The sequence below is a fragment of the Spermophilus citellus genome (genome assembly GCF_964194105.1).
Source record: "Spermophilus citellus genome assembly, chromosome: 16".
Taxonomy (NCBI): domain Eukaryota; kingdom Metazoa; phylum Chordata; class Mammalia; order Rodentia; family Sciuridae; genus Spermophilus; species Spermophilus citellus.
Window position 1 is genome coordinate 74,499,198 of NC_138196.1, and position 19,368 is coordinate 74,518,565.

Sequence of the window (19,368 nt, forward strand, 5' to 3'; positions counted from 1 at the left end):
TCTTGAGTGTCCAGCTGAGCCCCAGAAATTGGGGAACAGAGCTGTCTGGTGGCATATACCTGTAATCCAGGGACTCCAGAGGCTGAGGCAGGATTACAAATTCGAAGCCAGCTTCAGCCACTTAGACCCTGTCTCAGAATAAAAAATAAAAAGGCTTGGGGATGTAGCTCACTGGGGATGTAGCTCACTGGTAAAGTGCCCCTGGGTTCAATCCCTAGTCCCCAACACCGCAAAAAAAAAAAAAAAAAAAAAAAAGTTGTGGAGCAGAGACAAGTGCTTGTGGTCCACAGAACCTGTGAGAGATAATAAATGATTATTGTTTTAAGCCACTGAGTTTTGGGGTAATGTGCTACACAGGAGTAGAAAAAGAATACATTTAATTTCTAGGAATCTTTCATAGGGAAACAAAGACTTGGACAAGGTCATATAAACAGGATACTCATAACAGTTTAATTTAAAGAGTAAATAAAAATTTTGAAATAGTCTATCCAAATCCAACTGTAAGAAAATGTTTAAATAAATTATGATGCATCCATATTTCCATAAAGAAAGTACCTATAGTTTCAAAAAGAAAGTTGAGTAATTGTTATACAGATTATTAAAAACAATCAATTATATGCTTATGTAAATAAAGATGATTAAGAACAAAAATGTTTACATATCTAATATAGAACAGTACCCAGCACATATAAGAATGTTTACCAGAGCTGGTAGAGCACTTGTCTAGCATGTGTGAGGCACTGAGTTCAACTCCGAACACCACATAAAAATAAATAAATAAAATATAAGTACTGTGTCCACGTACAACTAAAAAAAAATTTTTTTTAAGAAGATGAAAGGAGCTTCCTTCTTCTTTTTTTTTTTAAAGAGAGAGTGAGAGAGGAGAGAGAGAGAGAGAGAGAGAATTTTTAATATTTATTTTTTAGTTATCGGTGGACACAACATCTTTGTTGGTATGTGGTGCTGAGGATCGAACCCGGGCCGCACGCATGCCAGGCGAGCGCGCTACCGCTTGAGCCACATCCCCAGCCCCTAAAAAAAATTTTAAAAAGAAAAAGAATGTTTATCAGTGAAAAAAAATGTTTTAATAACCAAAAAATTGAATAAGCGTGTTCCCAAAAAAGACATCCAAATGGCCATCAATGGTAAGTGGAAAGGTATTTACAGGGAATTGCAGGTTAGAACCAGAAGAGGCGCCACTTGCTGTGATGGAATAAGATTTAACATATGAGCACTGCCAGTGCTGGCCAAATGGTGCAGTAACCGAACCTTACCCCTCATGCTGGGAATATGAAGTGCTGTGATCCCTTTGTGAACTGTGGCAAATCAACGCCTAGCCCATAATTTTTCAGCTTTGCTGCTAGGTATAGACACAGAGAAATAAATGTTTTATGTTCTCTGAAAGACACATAGAAGGGTGTTCATAGGGGTTTTACTCTTAGTACTCAAGTTGGAAAGCTTGTCTAGTCATAGCATTTTGCTTCTCATGGCTTTACTGTAGTGATGCTTAGCTTTTAGCTGTTTGTATTTAGCTTAATAGGTGTTGTTCATGGAAAATGATTTAGGGTAACCGCCCTCTTACTCCCAGTTTTCTAACTTTTAAAACTATGGTTTCAATTTCTTTCTTTCTTCTTTTTTTTTTTTTTGGCAGTGCTGGGATTGAACCCAGGACTTTGTGCATGGTAGGCAAGTGCTCTGCCATTGAACTATACCCTCAGCCCTCAAATTTCTTAAAACTTTCATTTTTAAACCAGTATGATTTCAGAATACTAAAAGAAAGAACTTGGTGCACAGGTTGCCCAGAGTACAAATTATTAAAATGCCAACTATCTGCATTCAACCCCAAGTACTCTCCTGGATCATTCTTGAGCTTCATTAATTTTAGCTGCTTTTACACTTTTCTCTTCAATTTTCTGTTTAAATAATGTGTTTCTTTTTGTTTTTATGTTTTCAATTTCCTCCTCTGGTTGACTTTGCTCAGATTAACTCTTTTTTTTTTTTAATAGTTGTAGATGGACAGACAGAATGACTTTATTTTATTTGTTTATTTTTGTGTGGTGGTAAGGATCGAACCCAGTGCCTCACACATGCTAGTCAAGTGCTCTACCACTGAGCTACAGCTACAGCCCTCAGATTAAGTCTTTATGCTTGTGCTTTTAGTAGATACTCAAGAGCAGTGCTGTCCATGAACTTCCTGCAGGATAGAAGTGTCCTTCTAGATTTGTGGGCTCCAGTATGTTAGTTACTGGATGCATGAAACTATTGAGCACTTGACATGTGGCTAATACAACTGGGGAACTACGTTTTAGATTTCATTTAAATTTAATTAACTAAAATTTAAGTTTAAATATGGCTAGTACTACCTTGTTAGTATAGCTGTAGAGTTAAAGAAGGATAGGCTGAGAAAAAAATAAAAATTGAGAATGATATGAAATTAGGGGAAAATTGCATTTATTGTGATTAAATTAGAGCAGTGGTTCTCATTCTGTACAATAGGCTGCACGGTAGAATTACCTGGAAAGATTTCTGAAAATACCAATTTCTGAGCCATCAATCTAAAACCAATTAGATCAGAATTTCTAAAAATGAAAAGTGCATCTTATTATCAGAAGTTTCCTAGGTAATTCTAATATGTCATCAGGGTTAAGAATTAGTGAATTAGAATAGTGCTTAGACAGAATGGACACCTCAGGATCTCGTTAAAATATTCTGATTTCTGTAGGTTTGAGTGAGGACCTCTAATCTATGTTTCTGAAAAGCTTCACGTTGATCCTCAGACCACACTTTTGAGGGGCAAAGAATTTTAAGAAGAAAGGTTGAGCAGGAGTCTGTTATGTCTGAAATGAACATTTGATAGCAGAATTGTAGAATTCAACAATTTTTGTCTGGGGCTGGGTTATGGCTCAGAGATAGAGCTGGTGTGTGTGAGGCCCTGGGTTCGATCCTTAGCACCACATATAAATAAATAAAATAAAGGTCCATTGACAACTAACTTTTTTTTAAAGCAGGTTTTGGTTGCAGGGTTAAATAGATTGGCTAGCCAGAAGTTGAGAATAAAAGTTTAAAAACTATAAAGAGGCCTGGGCACGGTGGCACACACCTATAATTCCAACTACTGCAAGGCTAAGGCAAGAAGATGGTAAGTTTGAGGCTAAGAGGCCAACCTGGGCAATTTAGGGAGACCCTATCTCAAAAAAAAAAAAAAAAAATGGAGGAGGATGGGACAGGGATGTAACTTAGTACTTGTCTTGCATGTGAGAGGTACAAGGTTTGAGCCCCAATACTGAAACACCGTGCACAAACCAAAAAGAGGTGAATTAAGTATGCACAGAGAAATGTAGCCTGCGACCCGCGCTGGCTTCATGAAAGAAGGAGAAAATGCTAGGGAGTTTTGAATTAAAGACACAAGACTCTAATTACCTTTAAAACCAGCTCCAGGATGGCTCCTCCTAGCTTCCGCCTCCAGCCACCTAAGGTGGTAGCGAGGTTACTGAAGTGGGGGGAGGGGAGAGAGAGAGAGAGAGAGAGAATTTTTTAATATTTATTTTTCAGTTTTCGGTGGACACAACATCTTTATTTTATTTGTATGTGGTGCTGAGGATGGAACCCAGTGCCCTGCTCATGCCAGGCGAGCGGCTACGGCTTGAGCCAGCCCCCATGTCTAATTTTCAACAGGAAAGTTTTGGGGGCACATTACAGCACTGGATAAACCCAAAGAAAAATCATTCTATAGCAAACTGCAGCCAAAGCAAGGGCTAGGCACTCATAGTATGGTGTTACCAAAACTTTCTAACAGGGTCTTGGGCAAAGGCAGAGGCTATTTCTCCTGGCTTCGATCTGGAGGGAATATTTCTGCTCAGTAAGGAGGAGTTGCTTCGTCCACTTGCAAAGTGAGCTTTGTTAGGTGAATGAATGAATGAATAGATGAATGAATGAACCAAAAAATGTGACTTTGGAAAACAGACGTGGATAAGAAAGATCACTTCACTTTAGAAGAACTAACAGAGATTATATCCTACCTAACACATATGGAAATAGAAGTAATGAGTCTTCTTAATTGTTGCTTCTCTGAAATGCATTGCTAATGCCCTACATTTTATAATGGTACATATCTCTCAGGTTGTCTATATTTCTATATTAAATGTAATATCAAAATAAACTGTTCTTATGAAATGACCAGGGTGTAATAGATCATAAAATGAAAGAAAATAATTACATTCCACTTATGTAGACTTTAATAACTACAGAGAGGTTTGATGTTATAGTAACTACAGAGAGATTTTATAGTAAGTGTATATATTATGTAGATTAAAATATTTTAATTATGATTTCAACATGTAGTTTTCAAATTTATCATTTCATTTTGTTCATTATATAAATCAAGAGTGATTGCAAATAAAATTTTTATAATCTGCATTTTAATTAATAAATCATCCAAAAAGTTAAAAGAAAAAAAAAGAAATGATTCAATGTAGAATCTTCTACTTGCCTAGTCTTTGGATTGCATTTTCAGAGGACTGCTGGTTTTCTGAAATCATCTACAAGGAATTAGATTAAATGTAGCTTTTGGGCTGGTGGGGTGTAGCTCAGTGGTAGAGTACTTGCCATATCTGTGAGCAAGGTTGGGTTGGAATCCTAACACTGAAGAAGGGGAGGGAAAATAAAAGTAAAATGTAGTCTTTTTGTGTGTGTGTGATACCAGGGATTATATTGGATTGTATCTAGGGCCTCGCACTTGGTAGGAAGGTGCTTTGCCACTAAGCACTTTTCTTTTTTTATTTTGAGACAAGGTCTTGCTAAATTGCCCAGACAGGCTTAGCCTCTTGAGTTGCTGGGATTATATATCTATATCTATATCTATCTTTATCTATCTATATCTACATTTATCTATATCTGTCTACATATCTATTATTAGTTGTTCCATTTCCAGATTAGAAAACACAATCAGAATTGTTGTGTCTGTTCTTCTCAAGTTTATGCTCTGTCACTACAGCAGATGTTTTTCAGACCTTGCATCTCATTTTCAGTGTTCTCCTTGTTATCAGTAATAAAATGCAATGGGTAACTACCTTTAAGAATAAAGTATACATCTGTGGTTGCCCTGATCAGGAACTGGAGTCAGACTTCTAAAACATCTGGTTTTATTAGCTCAATTCTGTAGAAGAAATAAATGCTAATTTGGTGTTAAGATTGCTTTCTTTCGGTGTGTGTTGGGGGGGTGGGGGGGTGAGGGGGTGGGGGAGGTGGCAGATGCCCATAATCCCAGCGTCTCTGGAAACTGAGGCAGGAGGATTGTGAGTTCAAAGCCAACTTCAGCAGTTTATTGAGGCCCTAAGCAACTCAGTGAGACCCTCTCACTAAATAAAATTTTAAAAGGGGAGGGCAATGTGGTTCAGTGGTTAAGAACCCCTGGATTCAATCCCTGGTATCCCCCCCCCCAAAAAAAAAAGATTGTTTTTCTTCCATTTGTTTTAACCAATTTTATTTTAAATACTTTTTCCATAGATAGAAAGATAAAGATATTCATATCATCTAGTTCCTTGTTTTACTTTTAATTTATTTCCTGAACCACCTTCAAGTTGATCATATTTGTATTGTAAAATATCATATTTGTACAAAAGTTTTTGACTTTTGACTTGACCCTCTTTCTTTCTTGTCTTTTGTGGTTCTGAGGGTGGAACCTGCATGTTGCACATGCTAGGCAAGCAAGCATTCTTACCACTGAACTACATCCCCAGCTCAAATTGTGATCTTTTTAAAAATTATAATTCATCATTTATGATATACAGTATCTTAGAATTTTATCTTAGAATTTTTTTTCACGTAGTTCTGGTGCTGTGGATGTGAAATTACAGTGATTTATCGAAATTAATTTGTCACATAAAGGAACTGTGTTCATGGTTGTTATATATACATTTTATTTTAAATTACTTTTTTCTCATTCTAGCTGTTCCCTTTCCTCCGACCAAACGGCTTACTTTGAAGGAAGTGTTTGAGAATGGGAAACCTAAAATTGATATTTTGAAAAACCATTTGGTAAAGGAAGGCCGAGTGGAAGAGGAAGTAGCCTTGAAGATAATCAATGATGGGGCTGCCATTCTGAGACAAGAGAAAACTATGATAGAAGTGGAAGCTCCAATCACTGGTATGAAAAGTACTTCCGGGGTTACACTTAGATTTGAGCTAATTTTGAGAAATGATTACAAATTTAAAGGTGGTATGATAATTTTTTGTGAATTTTGAGATAGTGTTTGTGTTAGGATTAATTAGAATGTTTGTTGGTCCTTGAAGAAGTATAATTTTAAATGACTAACATTCTTAGTGGGAATATTTCATATCAATATATTGACTACCATTACATAGCAGTCCAGTCAAAAGTGACTTAAATTAGTTAAACTGTAATCCATGTTGGTGTAATGCCTTTTTTCTTCTAAGACATAAATTTTCACTTTACATTATTTGTTTTTTGCCTAGTGTGTGGTGATGTTCATGGACAGTTCTTTGACCTGATGAAGTTGTTTGAAGTAGGGGGATCACCGAGTAACACACGCTACCTCTTTCTGGGTGACTATGTGGACAGAGGCTATTTCAGTATAGAGGTAAAAATGAAACCAGTTATGTTGGAGCTATCATGTTACCATTAAAAAGATTTGCTTTTCATTCTTTGGTAGAAGAAATTAAAATGTTAACACTGGTAAAATTTATTAAACTTTATTACTTCAACAGTTAAAAAAATAAATGCTTCCCATTGACAGAAAAAGACTATTCCTTTTTCTATCATTATAAAACCTGCATATAGGGGCTGGGGTTGTGGTAGCACATGTGTCTGGCATGTGTGAGGCACTCGGTTCGATCCTTGGCATCACATAAAAATAAATAAGTAAAAGAGAGGTATTGTGTCTATCTGCAATAAAAAAATATTTTTTTAAAAAAGAAGAAAACCTGGCATATAAGACTATATTAACCCAATTTTGAAAATAAATTTAATTTTTATCAACCTTTCCTTTTTGAAGGTAGTGTACTTGCTGCATATAAGTGACGTAAATTGCTTTTCCCTTAAACAGGGATTGAATTAGCTGACCTTAATTATAAGATCATAAACTGCCCAGCTACAATGAACTCTTAGATTAACGGCCAATGGTAAATAATGAGGCACTTAGCTTTTTGTAGGTATAATTTCTGATATTGTTGTACATAGTAAACCCCTAATAAATGTTCATTGAAGGGAAAAAATGAATTGCAGTTAAGTTAATGAAAATTCACAACTTGCTTTTATATATTTTGAAAATTGAACTATAGGAACATGGTTAGAATTAAAAACTAATATAAGCTTTTATGTATAAAAGACAAAACTACTGTAGAACCTAATGCAAGGTTTGGAGTACAGTGGAATCACCATACATTCATATTTAATGTCCATTGAGTGAACTCTGTATGCTTGGCAAATAAAAGTTCAGAAGCTTTTGAAATAGTGTTGCTATTTGAATTTGTAATGTGCTCCAGAAGAAGCACGAGACGAGAAATTGAGTCCACTTGCTCTTGTGCTGTCTTTAGTCCTGCTTGGCCCCTTATAGTATGAGAATCTCAGTGTCCTGCATATGTCCCTGGAGGTGAACAGTTGGTTTTTCATGTAGCATCACTCCTAAATACAAGTCATCTTTTTCACCCAATGGTCAACCAAAGCAGTGTCGTTTTTTTGAAGCTCAAGGAAAAATAAACAGCAAAATTAATTAATTTTACTCTTTAATTAGATTTGCAGTCTAATTTCATGAATCAGAGAAGTTCAGTGTTATTTTGCTATTGCATAAAATTAATTTAGTGCAAATGTGAGGACAAAAGTTAATGGTATGAACTAAGAAAATAAGCGCCCTTTGCCCTTTCCCTGCTGCAAGTTCTCCTGCTGCTCAGTTAATGTCCACAGTGTCTAAATTAAGGCACTAGAGATAGGTGGAGTTCATCATGGGCTGTCACTGAAAAGCTTCCCTGTTGCTACTGTGTTTCAGTAGACAATAAATAAAAAATATGAATGTTTGAAACACACATTGAAAGTTTATGTCTTTGTGTAATTATAAAATGAGGTTTCAGAGGCTGAAGAGCTTTTAATTTTTTTAATTTAATTTTTTACTAAACTCTTAGTCATTTTAATTAATGAGACTTCTGTTAAACATAACTATTAGGTAAAATTATCTTCTTATTGTTAACTCATAATTTAAAAGTAGTTTTAATTCATTTAATATAGCACATGTAAAAAATATGCAATGCCTGGGGGCTGAGGTTGTGGCCCAGTGGTAGAGCGCTTGCCTGGCATGTACGAGGCGCTGGGTTCAATCCTCAGCACCATATAAAAATAAACAAATAAAAATAAAGGTATTGTGTCCAACTACAACTAAATTTTTTTAAAAAAATATGCAATGCTTTTTGTACACCTATGCTGTATTCAGAGAATGTTTGCATTATACATTTTTTTCCTCACAAATCAACAAAATTTCCTGGGTGCCAACTCAGTGACAGACTGTGTGAATAAAAATCATGAGCTGGAAGTTTAGCTAAGTGGCAGAATACTTGCCTAGCATGTACTAGGCCCTGAGTTCAATCCCCAGTACTGGGGGAAAAAAAAAAAAGAATTCATGTTCTCTTAAGAACCTGATAGTCTTTTTTTTTTTTTTAAATATTTTTTTAGTTGTTGATGGACTTTTATTTTACTTTGCTTATTATTATGATATTGTGGTGCTGGGAATTAAACGCAGTGCCTCACACTTACAAGACAAGCGCTCTACCACTGAGCTACAACTCCAGCCCCTGGACAGTCTTATAGAGATATACAGATATGAAAGATATTTCAGTATAATATGAAAAACACTGGTTTAATTATCTTCAATATTCTTCATATTGAGACCTAGCAAGTCTCCTCACACATAGTAGCTATTCAATATTTGTTGAATGAATATTAATAACTAGTTTCTTTATGGATTTATTCTGTTATTTGATGTTGGCTAACTTTGAAAGGGTTTTTCTGGAATAACTTAAGAGATATATGAATTGAAACTGGAAGGTGACAGTGCTGTATCAGTTTCAAAACTGAATTGTGGGATATATCTAATTTCAGTTGGAAGTCACTAGATTTATAAACTACTAAGATTATAAATTCTATAGGCTACAGCTTAGTCCAAAATGATACAAGTATGTAAATGAAAAATAATTTTTTACCATTCCCTTGATAGCCATAAGTATGATGTTTTTGTCAAATGGATGAAAATAAGATTGTAGAATCCTGAATGTATTTTTTATTACAAATAGTTCATTTTTTGTAGAAAAATTTGGAGATACAGAATCTAAGAAAACAAAAACCTTCTAAAAATCAGAAATAATCATCATTAACACTTTATTTTTTTTCCTTCCTTTATGTTTGTAAATTTTTTTAAAGAAAATTGGAATCATTGTGTGTGTGTGTGTGTGTGTATAATTTTTTAAAAAATTTTTTTGTACAGGGAATTAAACCAGGGGTGTCACCTCCACGCCTGGCTTATATATTCCTTTTTATGACTAAAAATATGTATGTGTGTGAGTGGCTTTGTCCGAGGTCTACATATTTACATGAACTATGGAAACATTAAGGGGAGGTTTTCTGTATGCTATTCTCTTTCAGATTCTAGGGCAACAAGCATATCTATACATTCAAAAGTTGATTTTATTTTGCACCTTGGAGCTAATATAGCAAGCCACTTTCAGTTTTTATTTGTTCTTTTTAGATATACATGATGGTAGAGTGTATGTTGACATATTATACATACATAGAGTGTAACTTATTCTAATTAGGATCACATTCTTTTAGTGATATAGAGTTTTACTGTTGTGTATTATATATGAACATAGGAAAGTTATGTCCAAACTTGGATTTATATAACATGTCTTTGTGTGTTATAATAGTCACAAAGAAATTTTATCCTTTAATTTGTCTTGTAGTGTGTGCTGTATTTATGGAGTTTAAAGATTAATCATCCTAAAACATTGTTTCTGCTTCGAGGAAATCATGAATGCAGGCATCTTACAGAATATTTCACCTTCAAACAGGAATGTAAGTATTTTCATTTCTCTGGAGCCTTTTTAATTATTCTTTAGCCTGTTCCAAAGTGAATCAAATAAAAAAATTTAAACAGTGAATCAAATATAAAGGGAAAAAAAAACATCAGTAGAACTCAAATGTTTTTTGAGTACCAGTCAAATTTATTTTTTTCTGGTAAAAACTAAGAGTCCTCTAAGATCCTCCTTTTAGGAGGATAAATATTTATTATTTATTTTGAAAAGAACTTTTGAGTACCCCCCTCCCTTTTTTTTTTTTTGGTACAGGGTATTGAACTCAGGGACATTCGACCACTGAGCCACATCCCCAGCCCTATTTTGTATTTTGTTTAGGGACAGGGTCTCACTGAGTTGCTTAACACCTAGCTATAGCTAGCTTTATACTTGTGATTTTTCTGCCTCAGCCTCTTGAGCCACTGGGATTACAGGAGTGCGCCACTATGCCTGGATCCCCTCATGTTTATAAACTAATAAATGTTGGATAGTTGGAAAACACAGAGAAGATAAAAATTATCTGTAATTACCCCATTTAGAAATAATCACGATCTCACTAATTGGAATATAGTTTTTTGGCCTTTTTTTCTCTCTAAATAAAAATCTGTTATGAAGTAATTGAAATACATTTATCTATGTATATTTTTAAAATAAAATTTGGCTTGGGCTGGGTTGTGGCTTAGCAGTAGAGTGCTCACCTGGCATGTGCAGGGTCCTGGGTTTGATCTTCAGCACCACATTATAAAAAATAAAGGCATTGTGTCCAACTACAACTAAAAAATAAAATAAATAAAATAAAAATTGGCTTTTATTACTTACACTGGGTTTTTGTTTTGATTTTTGATACTGGGTCTGGCTGTGTTATTCAGACTGACCTCAGACTCCTGAACAACTGAGTTGGAAGAGATTCTTGCCACCATGCCTGGCTTATACTATTAAATAAATTTATCTTTTCACTTAACATAATAGCATTTTCAATATTGTTATGTATTTTTTAAATCATGATTTTATAATGTTATTTTAATATTTTTTAAGTACTCCATCTTATTAATGCCCTATCATGTGTGTAATCAATTTAGTAACAATTGTAGGGAGCTTAGATTGTTTTCAACTATTAATACAATAATATAAAAAAAAGTTTTAATGAAAGTGTTTTTTTTTTTTTAATTAAAACATTACTAGCTAATTTAAAAACAAACCAGGGAATGATCAGGAGGCCAGGAGCCAGCAAACTGCATGTTGGAACTGGTCTGCATTTGGGGTCCCTGCCCACTAACAAGAGGGCCACAGGTTCAGTTCAGGCCACAGCTACCAGAAGCTGCTAGAAAGCTCCAAGGAACTCTGAGATGAAAGTTGAGGAAGACTCTCTTTTTTTGGATTGAAGGATCACCCAAACTTTTGCAGGATTTTGGGACTCCAAAATTGAGGAAGATGCACAGTTTATGCCCACATTGGAGGGTTCTAACCAAGAGCCACTGACCAGCCAACTCAACCAGGCACAGGATCTTGAACCTTTGAACTAGTGACTTTCCCTATCTGGGTTGTAGTCTTCTTTTTTTTTTTTTTTTTTTTTTTTTGGCACCAGAGATTGAACCCAGGAGTGCTTAACTACTGAGCCACATCCCCAGCCCTTTTTTATATTTTAGGGACAGAGCCACACTGAGTTGCTTTAGGGCCTCACTTCTTTGCTGAGGTGGCTTTGAACTTTCGATCCTCCTGCCTCAGCCTCCCAAGCTGCTGGGATTACAGGCATGTGCCACCGTCCTGGTCTAGAATGTTCTCTGTAAACAAGGAAGCTAAACTAAATCTCTCTGGTCCCATCTGGCTTTATTTTGTTCTGTTTTGTTTTGTTTTTTATTTTTGTTGTTAGTGGTAGGTTTTTTATTTTTTATTTTTTTTGTTTTTTGTTTTTTTCAAGATGTTTCACTATTTCACTACCTTGCCTAAACTGTCCTTGAATTTGTAATCCTCCAGTCTCAGCCTCCCAAGTAGCTGAGACAACATACATGGTGGCATACACCACCATGCTGGCTCCACCTGGCTCTAAAATCTACCCCTTTCCCTGAATAATCCTTAATATGCATAAATACTATGTTAATATAGTTGATATTTTTATCATGGATTTCACTTTGTGTCCTATTCAGATTTTTCTTCTGAGATTATTATCTTGAAATAATATATTATAAAATATGTAAAGTTTTATTGCCCTGAAAATATTCAAGTTTAAAACTTTTAAATTGTTTTTCAGAAACTTGGAGTTTATTGAGCCCCCAGAACTCTGTGCTGGTCCATAGAACTCACTGGATAGCGTTTCATATGCTCGTATTAATGATCGTTGCCAGTTGCAACTAGATGTGACATGGCAGCCTCCTTCCTTGTAAAGCCTAAAAGGAAAGGTTGTTGCTATTGAAAGAAATTTTAGAGTAATAATACTTTTTAAAAACTCCTTTTGATAGAAAAGTCAACTGCATTTGGGCAAGATGCAGATCATTACAGCCCTGGTGAATCAACAGAAAGATTTTTAACAAGTAGATCTACCACTGGTGGATGTTTAAATTGGTGTGAGTATTTAGAGAACAGTTTGCGATATCTATAAAAATTTTATTAGCATTTTTACTTTGTAGGAATTTATCTTGCAGGCCAGGCACTGTCACACACTCCTGAAATCCCAGCAGCTCAGGAGGCTGAGGCAGGAGGACCACAAATTCAAAGCCAGACTCAGCAATTTAGCAAAACTCTAAGCAGTTTAGCAAGATTCTGTCTCAAAATGAAACATCAAAAAGGGCTGGGGATGTGGCTCAGTGCTTAAGCACCCCTGGGTTCAATCCTTGGTACCCTCTCCGACCAAAAATTATCATGTAGATTGCATAACATATTTAATGTTGTAAAACAATTAATATAAATTTAGTGACTTAAAAAATCACATTTATTATCTAAGAGTAAGGGTAGGTCAGAAGTTCAGGTACAGCATGGCTGAATTCACTGAGCTAAAATCAAGGAGTTTTTCTCTAAGGTCACTAGTTGTTGCCAGTCCTTGCAACTGCAGGATTAAGGTTCTCATTTTCCTTCTACCTTTTGACTTGTTATCGCTCTTAACTTCTAGAGATTACTTGCAGGTCCTTGACTTTCAGTCCCCCATGTTATGCCCAGTATGGATGTTTTGCTTTCTTCTAGGCTCAAATGCATCTCTGAATTCTGCCATTAACCATCTGGAGAAAGCCCTTTTCTTTTAAAAGACCCACCTAATTAGGTCAGGCCCACATGCCATGATTTTTTTTCCTCATATATTGGAACATAATCATGAGAGTTCCATTATATTCAGTTTCACAGAGTGTAAGTCATTACAGGTCATTTTAGAATTCTACATAGATATATGGACAAAATGATAAGATAGGGATGTTCATTGCAGTGTTCATTGTAAAACAACAGATGACCTAAATGTCAGTAGGGACTGATTAAATAAATTATAATACATTTTTAAAAATGGAATACTAGGCCTTTATTTAAACACTAAGAGTTCTATGTATACTTTATGGAGAGTTGGTGGATAAATCGTTAGATAAGAGAAGCCATTAGCAGACCCTGTATACCCTGTGGAGAAGAAACTTTTTTTGTTTTCTGGTACTGGAGATTGAATCCAGGAGTGCTCAACCACTGAACCACACTCCCAACCCTTTTTATTTTTTTGAGACAGGGTCTCACTAAATTGCCAAGGCTGGCCTCAAAACTGTGATCTTCCTGCCTCAGCCTCCTGAGTTGGCTGGGATTACAGGCATTTGCCAGCATACCCAGCTCAGAAGAAATGGTTAAATAACAATCACCTCTGGATGCTGTGTCAGGAGGACTTATGCTTTTAACTTTATATCCTCTTTAGTACTATTTGAATCATTTTTTACTTCCACCATGTACTACTTTTATTTTTTTCAAACCTGTTTTTTGAAAATTACCCAATTTGGACATAAACATTTAAAAGGCCTTTTAAAGCACTCCTAGTAATTTTACTGTGTGTTATTGGTTTAAAATGACTATTGCAAAGTTTTAGAAAGCTTCTACTATTTATCATTTGGGAACCATTTCGCCAAATGTTTTTAAAATTTGAAATATTTTACACTGGATTTCTAAAACAAATATTAGGATATTTCTCATCACGTCTATTTCTTAGGGGAAAAATTAAATCTTGTGTATTAAATTAAAGACCCTGGAGTATAATACTTGATAGAGTCAACTTGTATTATTTAGAAGTAAATAAGTGATGAATAAATATGCCTGGGGATGCCTTCCTTCTGAATTAAGATTCAGGTTGGCCTTTGTTTTGTTACATTTGAGATGGGTCTCACTGTGTTGCTCAGGCTGGTCTTACACTGTCCACACTGTCCTTCTGCCACAGCCTCCCTAGTACCTGGGACTTCAGGCATGCATCACCATGTCCAGCTTAAGGTTCAGATTTTTAAGTGACATTTTATCTCCTCTTTCTCTGTTTTATCAGAACTTTGTTGTTGTTTGTTTGTTTTGGTACTGGGGATTAAACTCAAAGTTACTTTATTTTATTTTTGTACCAGGGACTGAACCCCAGGGATACTTAAATCACTGAGCCACATCCCCAGCCATTTTTATAATTTATTTAGAGACAAGGTCTTGCTAAGTTGCTTAGGGCCTTGCTGCTAAGTTGCTGAGGCTGGCTTTGAACTTGTCCTTCTGCTTCAGCCTCCTAAGCCACTGGGATTACAGATGTTTGCCACTGTGCCCTGTTTGGAGTTCTTTTTTGATAAGCATATTTGGTTTAAAATATTTTTAAAACAATGAACAATAGGTTTAGGAAACATTTTAAGTATCTCCTTTCACACAGAATTTTCTACATCATGTTTTATTTGCTTTTCTCATGCTTTAATGTAGTTTTAGGCTTTTTTTTTTTTTTTTTTTTTTTTTTGGATTCTGGTGATTGAACCCAGGGCCCCATGCATGCTAAGCAAGTGTGCTGCCGTTGAGCTACACCCCTAGCCTTCTTTAATGTAGTTTTAACCCAGTTGCTTTACTTTTCTCTTGTCTATCAAGATATCCTTCTCTTTCATTCTAATGTTCCAACTGAAATATTAATAAATCTTGGAACAAGCACACATATTCAAGTGAAAATTTAAATTTCTATTCCTATATAAGGAAAGAGGCTTTTGTTTTGTATGGGTGTCTTTACTGATAAGCCTGTCTCTTAAACTGCTGCTGAGGCTTTTAGAATCAGTACCTTATAATTACTGTTAAGTGGTGCTTAGATTTAGATTGTGCAGCTGCAATCTTGCAGTCTTGTTAATATTTTTAAGGGGTGTGTGTGGAGTCTTGTATCAATTCTTAAAATTGCTTTATACTGTGGAGATTTTTTAAAATCTTTTGTTCTTTTTTCCTTGTGTTCAAATTCAGAGATAATTTGAGTAACAAAAAAAGTGTAACGGTTGGTTTTTGACATATCCTTTCTACTTGCAAAACAATTTTTTATTGGAGAAACCCATTTTATAATTTCATCTCATAATTCTGGGTTCAAAGTTCTATAGTTGTTCAGTTGGGCCATCTTTTGATGGCTTGCTGACAAGTTCCGGAAACTCTGGTAATTCTATTAATGAAAATAGTATTGCTATGACAAACAATAATTTCTGATCTTTTTCAAAAGTGAGCATCATTAGTCATTGTTCATTGCATCATTATTTAGAGTAGGAAAAGACTGGTCTGGTTAGATGGTGGTATATCCATGAGGTGAAATAAGTTGTAGATATTTAAAAATAATAATTACTAAGCTCCATTTAGGCAAAATTTTACCTTTACCATCTTAGCATCTTTATCAATTTTTTTAAATTGACAAGACTGATCAATAGGAGAGACGCACATATGTTTGTTTAAAATAAGGCTTACATGACATGCTAGCCTTTCTAAGTGTTGAATATTACATGTATAATGAATTGGACAGAGTACCAAGTTGTGGAAAAGTAACTAAATTTCATGGTGAGGCTAGAAGATAAGAGTTGTTTTTTGTTGCTATTGTTGTTGTTGTTATTGTTTGGTTTTTTGTTTTTATTGAAACTGGGGCCTTGTACATGCTAAGCATATACTCTACCACTGAGCTACATCCCAGCCCACTACAGGTTATTTTAACGAGGTCTGTACAGAATTCTCTGGATCTCTATTTCTCATCCTTGATGACAATGTTAGTTTCCTTTTAGTGTAGAGAGGGTGTCTTTCACCAGAAATTTCATCTCCTGCTTTTAAGAAATAGCATGAAAGTCAGAGTGATCTTCTTGCACCTACTGTTTTTCAGTTGCTTTTAACTCAAAATAGTCAATGCAGAGCAGCATATTTTAGGGTGGCATATTCTTAATTCCTTTATTCGTCATGTTAAGATGTTGTATGATCTTCAAAATATGTTATTAGGATGTGGTGGTGCATTCCTGTGTTCCTAGCTGCTCAGGAGTCTAAGAGGCAGGAAAATTGAAAGTTCGAGTTCAGCCTCAGCAACTTAGCAAGATCCTGTCTCAAAATAAAAAAGTCTGGGGATATAGCTCAGTGGTAGAGCACCCATGGATTCAATTCCAAGAAAAAAACACACAAAAGATATTATTAGGTAATAAAAGCAAGATCAGAACAGCTACCATTTTTGGAGAAAACAAAACGAATCTGTGAAAAGAGAATAGTACTTACATATCTTCTTATCTTCTTGCATATGCAGAGAATATCTTTGTAAAGATACCCAGGAAATGAATACTGGGTACCTGTGGAGAGGGGACAGGAGGCACTGTGGACCTTATAGCATTTTTATTTTGAACCACATCAATGAATTGCCTGTTTTTTTTAAAAAAAAAAAAAAAGCAAATAAAAAATTTAAAGAAAAGTAATCAACGACTAGACCAGGTAATTGTTTCTTACAACTAGTGCTGACTTTCAAAATTGCTTTCAAAGAATTTTGTTAAAATTTTTGTTTTGATAGTGATGCATATTAATGCCAGTTAGAACTTGTGTGATCCTATGGTTGCGACACATTTTTCCTTCATTATAGAAATAATTGTTTTATGGGATATATTTTAAATTTTTTTAAGAAAACACTGCTCTTAAATCAGCTAATTTAACCTTTGGGAATTATATTTTTAGTTATTTGGTTCTGCTGTTAAATATTTTACTTTAAAATAATGATTAGGGCTAGGCTTGATGATGCATGCCTGTAGTCCCAGCAGCTCTGGAGGCTGAAGCAGGAGGATTGCAGGTTTGAAGACAGCTTTAACAACTTAGCAAGGCTGTAAGCAACCTAGTGAGACCCTGCCTCAAAATAAAAAAAAATTTTTAAAAGGTTGGAGATGTGACTCAGTAGTTAAGTGCCCTTGTGTTCAATTCCTGATACCCTCCCCCCAAAAAAAGTACCAAAGATGGCCTTGAACTTGTGATCATCCTGCTTTACTGGAATTATTGGTATATACTACCACACCTGGCTAGGCTCCACCTTTTCAAGATTCTCCTCTTAAAGTTCACTTACTTTCTCTTAATATTCTCATCCTGGGGACCAGGCATCCAGCACATGAACCCTTGAGGGACACACACACAAACCATATCCAAACCATAGCACCAAAGAAGGAAAAAAAAATGCTCCTTTTCTCTTAAAAAAAGCCCATCTTTCAGTTTCTCTTTAAAAAGCCCATATTTCATGACCTTTCCTTCCTGGAATATTGTGGACACCGCCTTGTGCCCACTGGAATGTTATCTTATTCTATAGCCCCAGCCTGACAACCAGATGAAAATACAGTTCATTAACCAAATATTTCTAAATAATAGATTCAGGATGTAATTTACTACAGATCTTAAAAAATCATGCTCAGAAAGATTATCGATCTTTTACTGATGTCTCTTAAATTTCCACTTATATATCTTCAATACCTTCGGGAAATCTTTTAAGACCCAATAAAGCTGGGCACAGTGGTGCACACCTATAATCCCAGCAATTTGGGAGGCTAAGGCAGGAAGATCACAAATTTTGAAATCAGCTTTAGCAATTTAGTAAATAAATAAATAATAAATTTAAAGGGCTGGTGATATAGCTCGGTGGTTCAGCACCCCTGAATTCAGTCTCCAGTACTGAGGGAGGGCAATAAAATATTCAACTCATAAGACTACCACAGTCCATGCTTGGCCTCCATCTACTTAGGATGTGGGTCAGGAAGGGCCACAGCTGACACTAATTTTCAGTGATGTTGTTGTCCTCATAGGAGTGCAGACAGCAGTCCAGAGCTTTCTGTTTCTCTTGCCACTATTTCCCCAGCAAAGTCACAGCTCAAGCGCAAGCAAATAGGATCCACGCTAGGCAGATCAGGGAGCCACTCTGACTTAGAAGCCTCATGCATCACAACCGACAGTATCTCTTTTAAAAGCTTTATTGTCAGAACTTTCAGGGTCCCAAAAGGGACTTAACCAGTTATGAGTCACCACCCTTAGAAGAGCCCAAAGCTGTAGCTTCCTGACAGGTAATTGGGTAATTTTTACCACAAGTAATGTGGCCTAAGAAGATAGCTAACAGTCACTTTCAGTTTTTTTTTTTAAACTTTTATTTTATTTGTTTATGAAGTGCAAGGGGCCAAACCCCGTGTGTCATGCATGCTAGGCAAGCACTCTACCACTGAGCCACAATCCCGACCCACCTTACCAGTTTTCCAAGGCAACAAAGCTCAAAAGTTAATCCAGGGTCACAGGGGAGTGACTCTTCAAAAATATCTTTACAAAGATGATTATAGTTTCAAATTTGACTAAAATAAATGGCTTTAAAATAGCTCCATACTCCTCTGACTTATCCTTTGGACTTTTCCCCTTTTTTTGGTAGGTCGAATCAAATATTCGGAAGAAGTGTATGATGCGTGTATGGACACATTTGACTGTCTTCCTCTTGCAGCCCTCTTAAACCAGCAGTTTCTCTGTGTACATGGAGGAATGTCACCTGAAATTACGTGTTTAGATGACATTAGGAAAGTAAGTAATCTTTTATTATTATTATTTTTTAAAATTGTTTCTTTATTGCAGTCAGCCAATAAATCTTTAGCTAAAATCTTTAAAATACAATCAAAATTAAGAAAATACCCGTGGTCTTATCATTGCAAGATAACTACATTTAATATTTTGATATATATTTACCATAGATTTTATCTCATTTTTTTATTAAATCTGCTTTTACCAATTAGAAGCATAATATTTTTAGAGTGTAGCTCTGAAACTGAATTACCACAGTATAGAAGGAAAGAAACCAAGGTTGTAAAGAATCCCAGTCCTACCATTAATTAT

The 19,368-nt window shown here is 35.4% G+C and overlaps 1 protein-coding gene across 2 annotated transcripts in view; it reads left to right on the plus strand.

Annotated features, from left to right (window-relative positions):
- PPP3CC (protein phosphatase 3 catalytic subunit gamma) overlaps window positions 1-19,368 on the plus strand; it is a 71,910-nt gene that overhangs the window by 19,897 nt on the left and 32,645 nt on the right. For both annotated transcript variants that reach the window (XM_081268937.1, XM_081268936.1), the window contains exons 2-5: window positions 5,948-6,145; window positions 6,475-6,599; window positions 9,964-10,075; window positions 18,914-19,059. In XM_081268937.1, coding sequence (XP_081125063.1) covers window positions 5,948-6,145; window positions 6,475-6,599; window positions 9,964-10,075; window positions 18,914-19,059 — 581 coding nt within the window. The remainder of the gene's footprint in view (window positions 1-5,947; window positions 6,146-6,474; window positions 6,600-9,963; window positions 10,076-18,913; window positions 19,060-19,368) is intronic.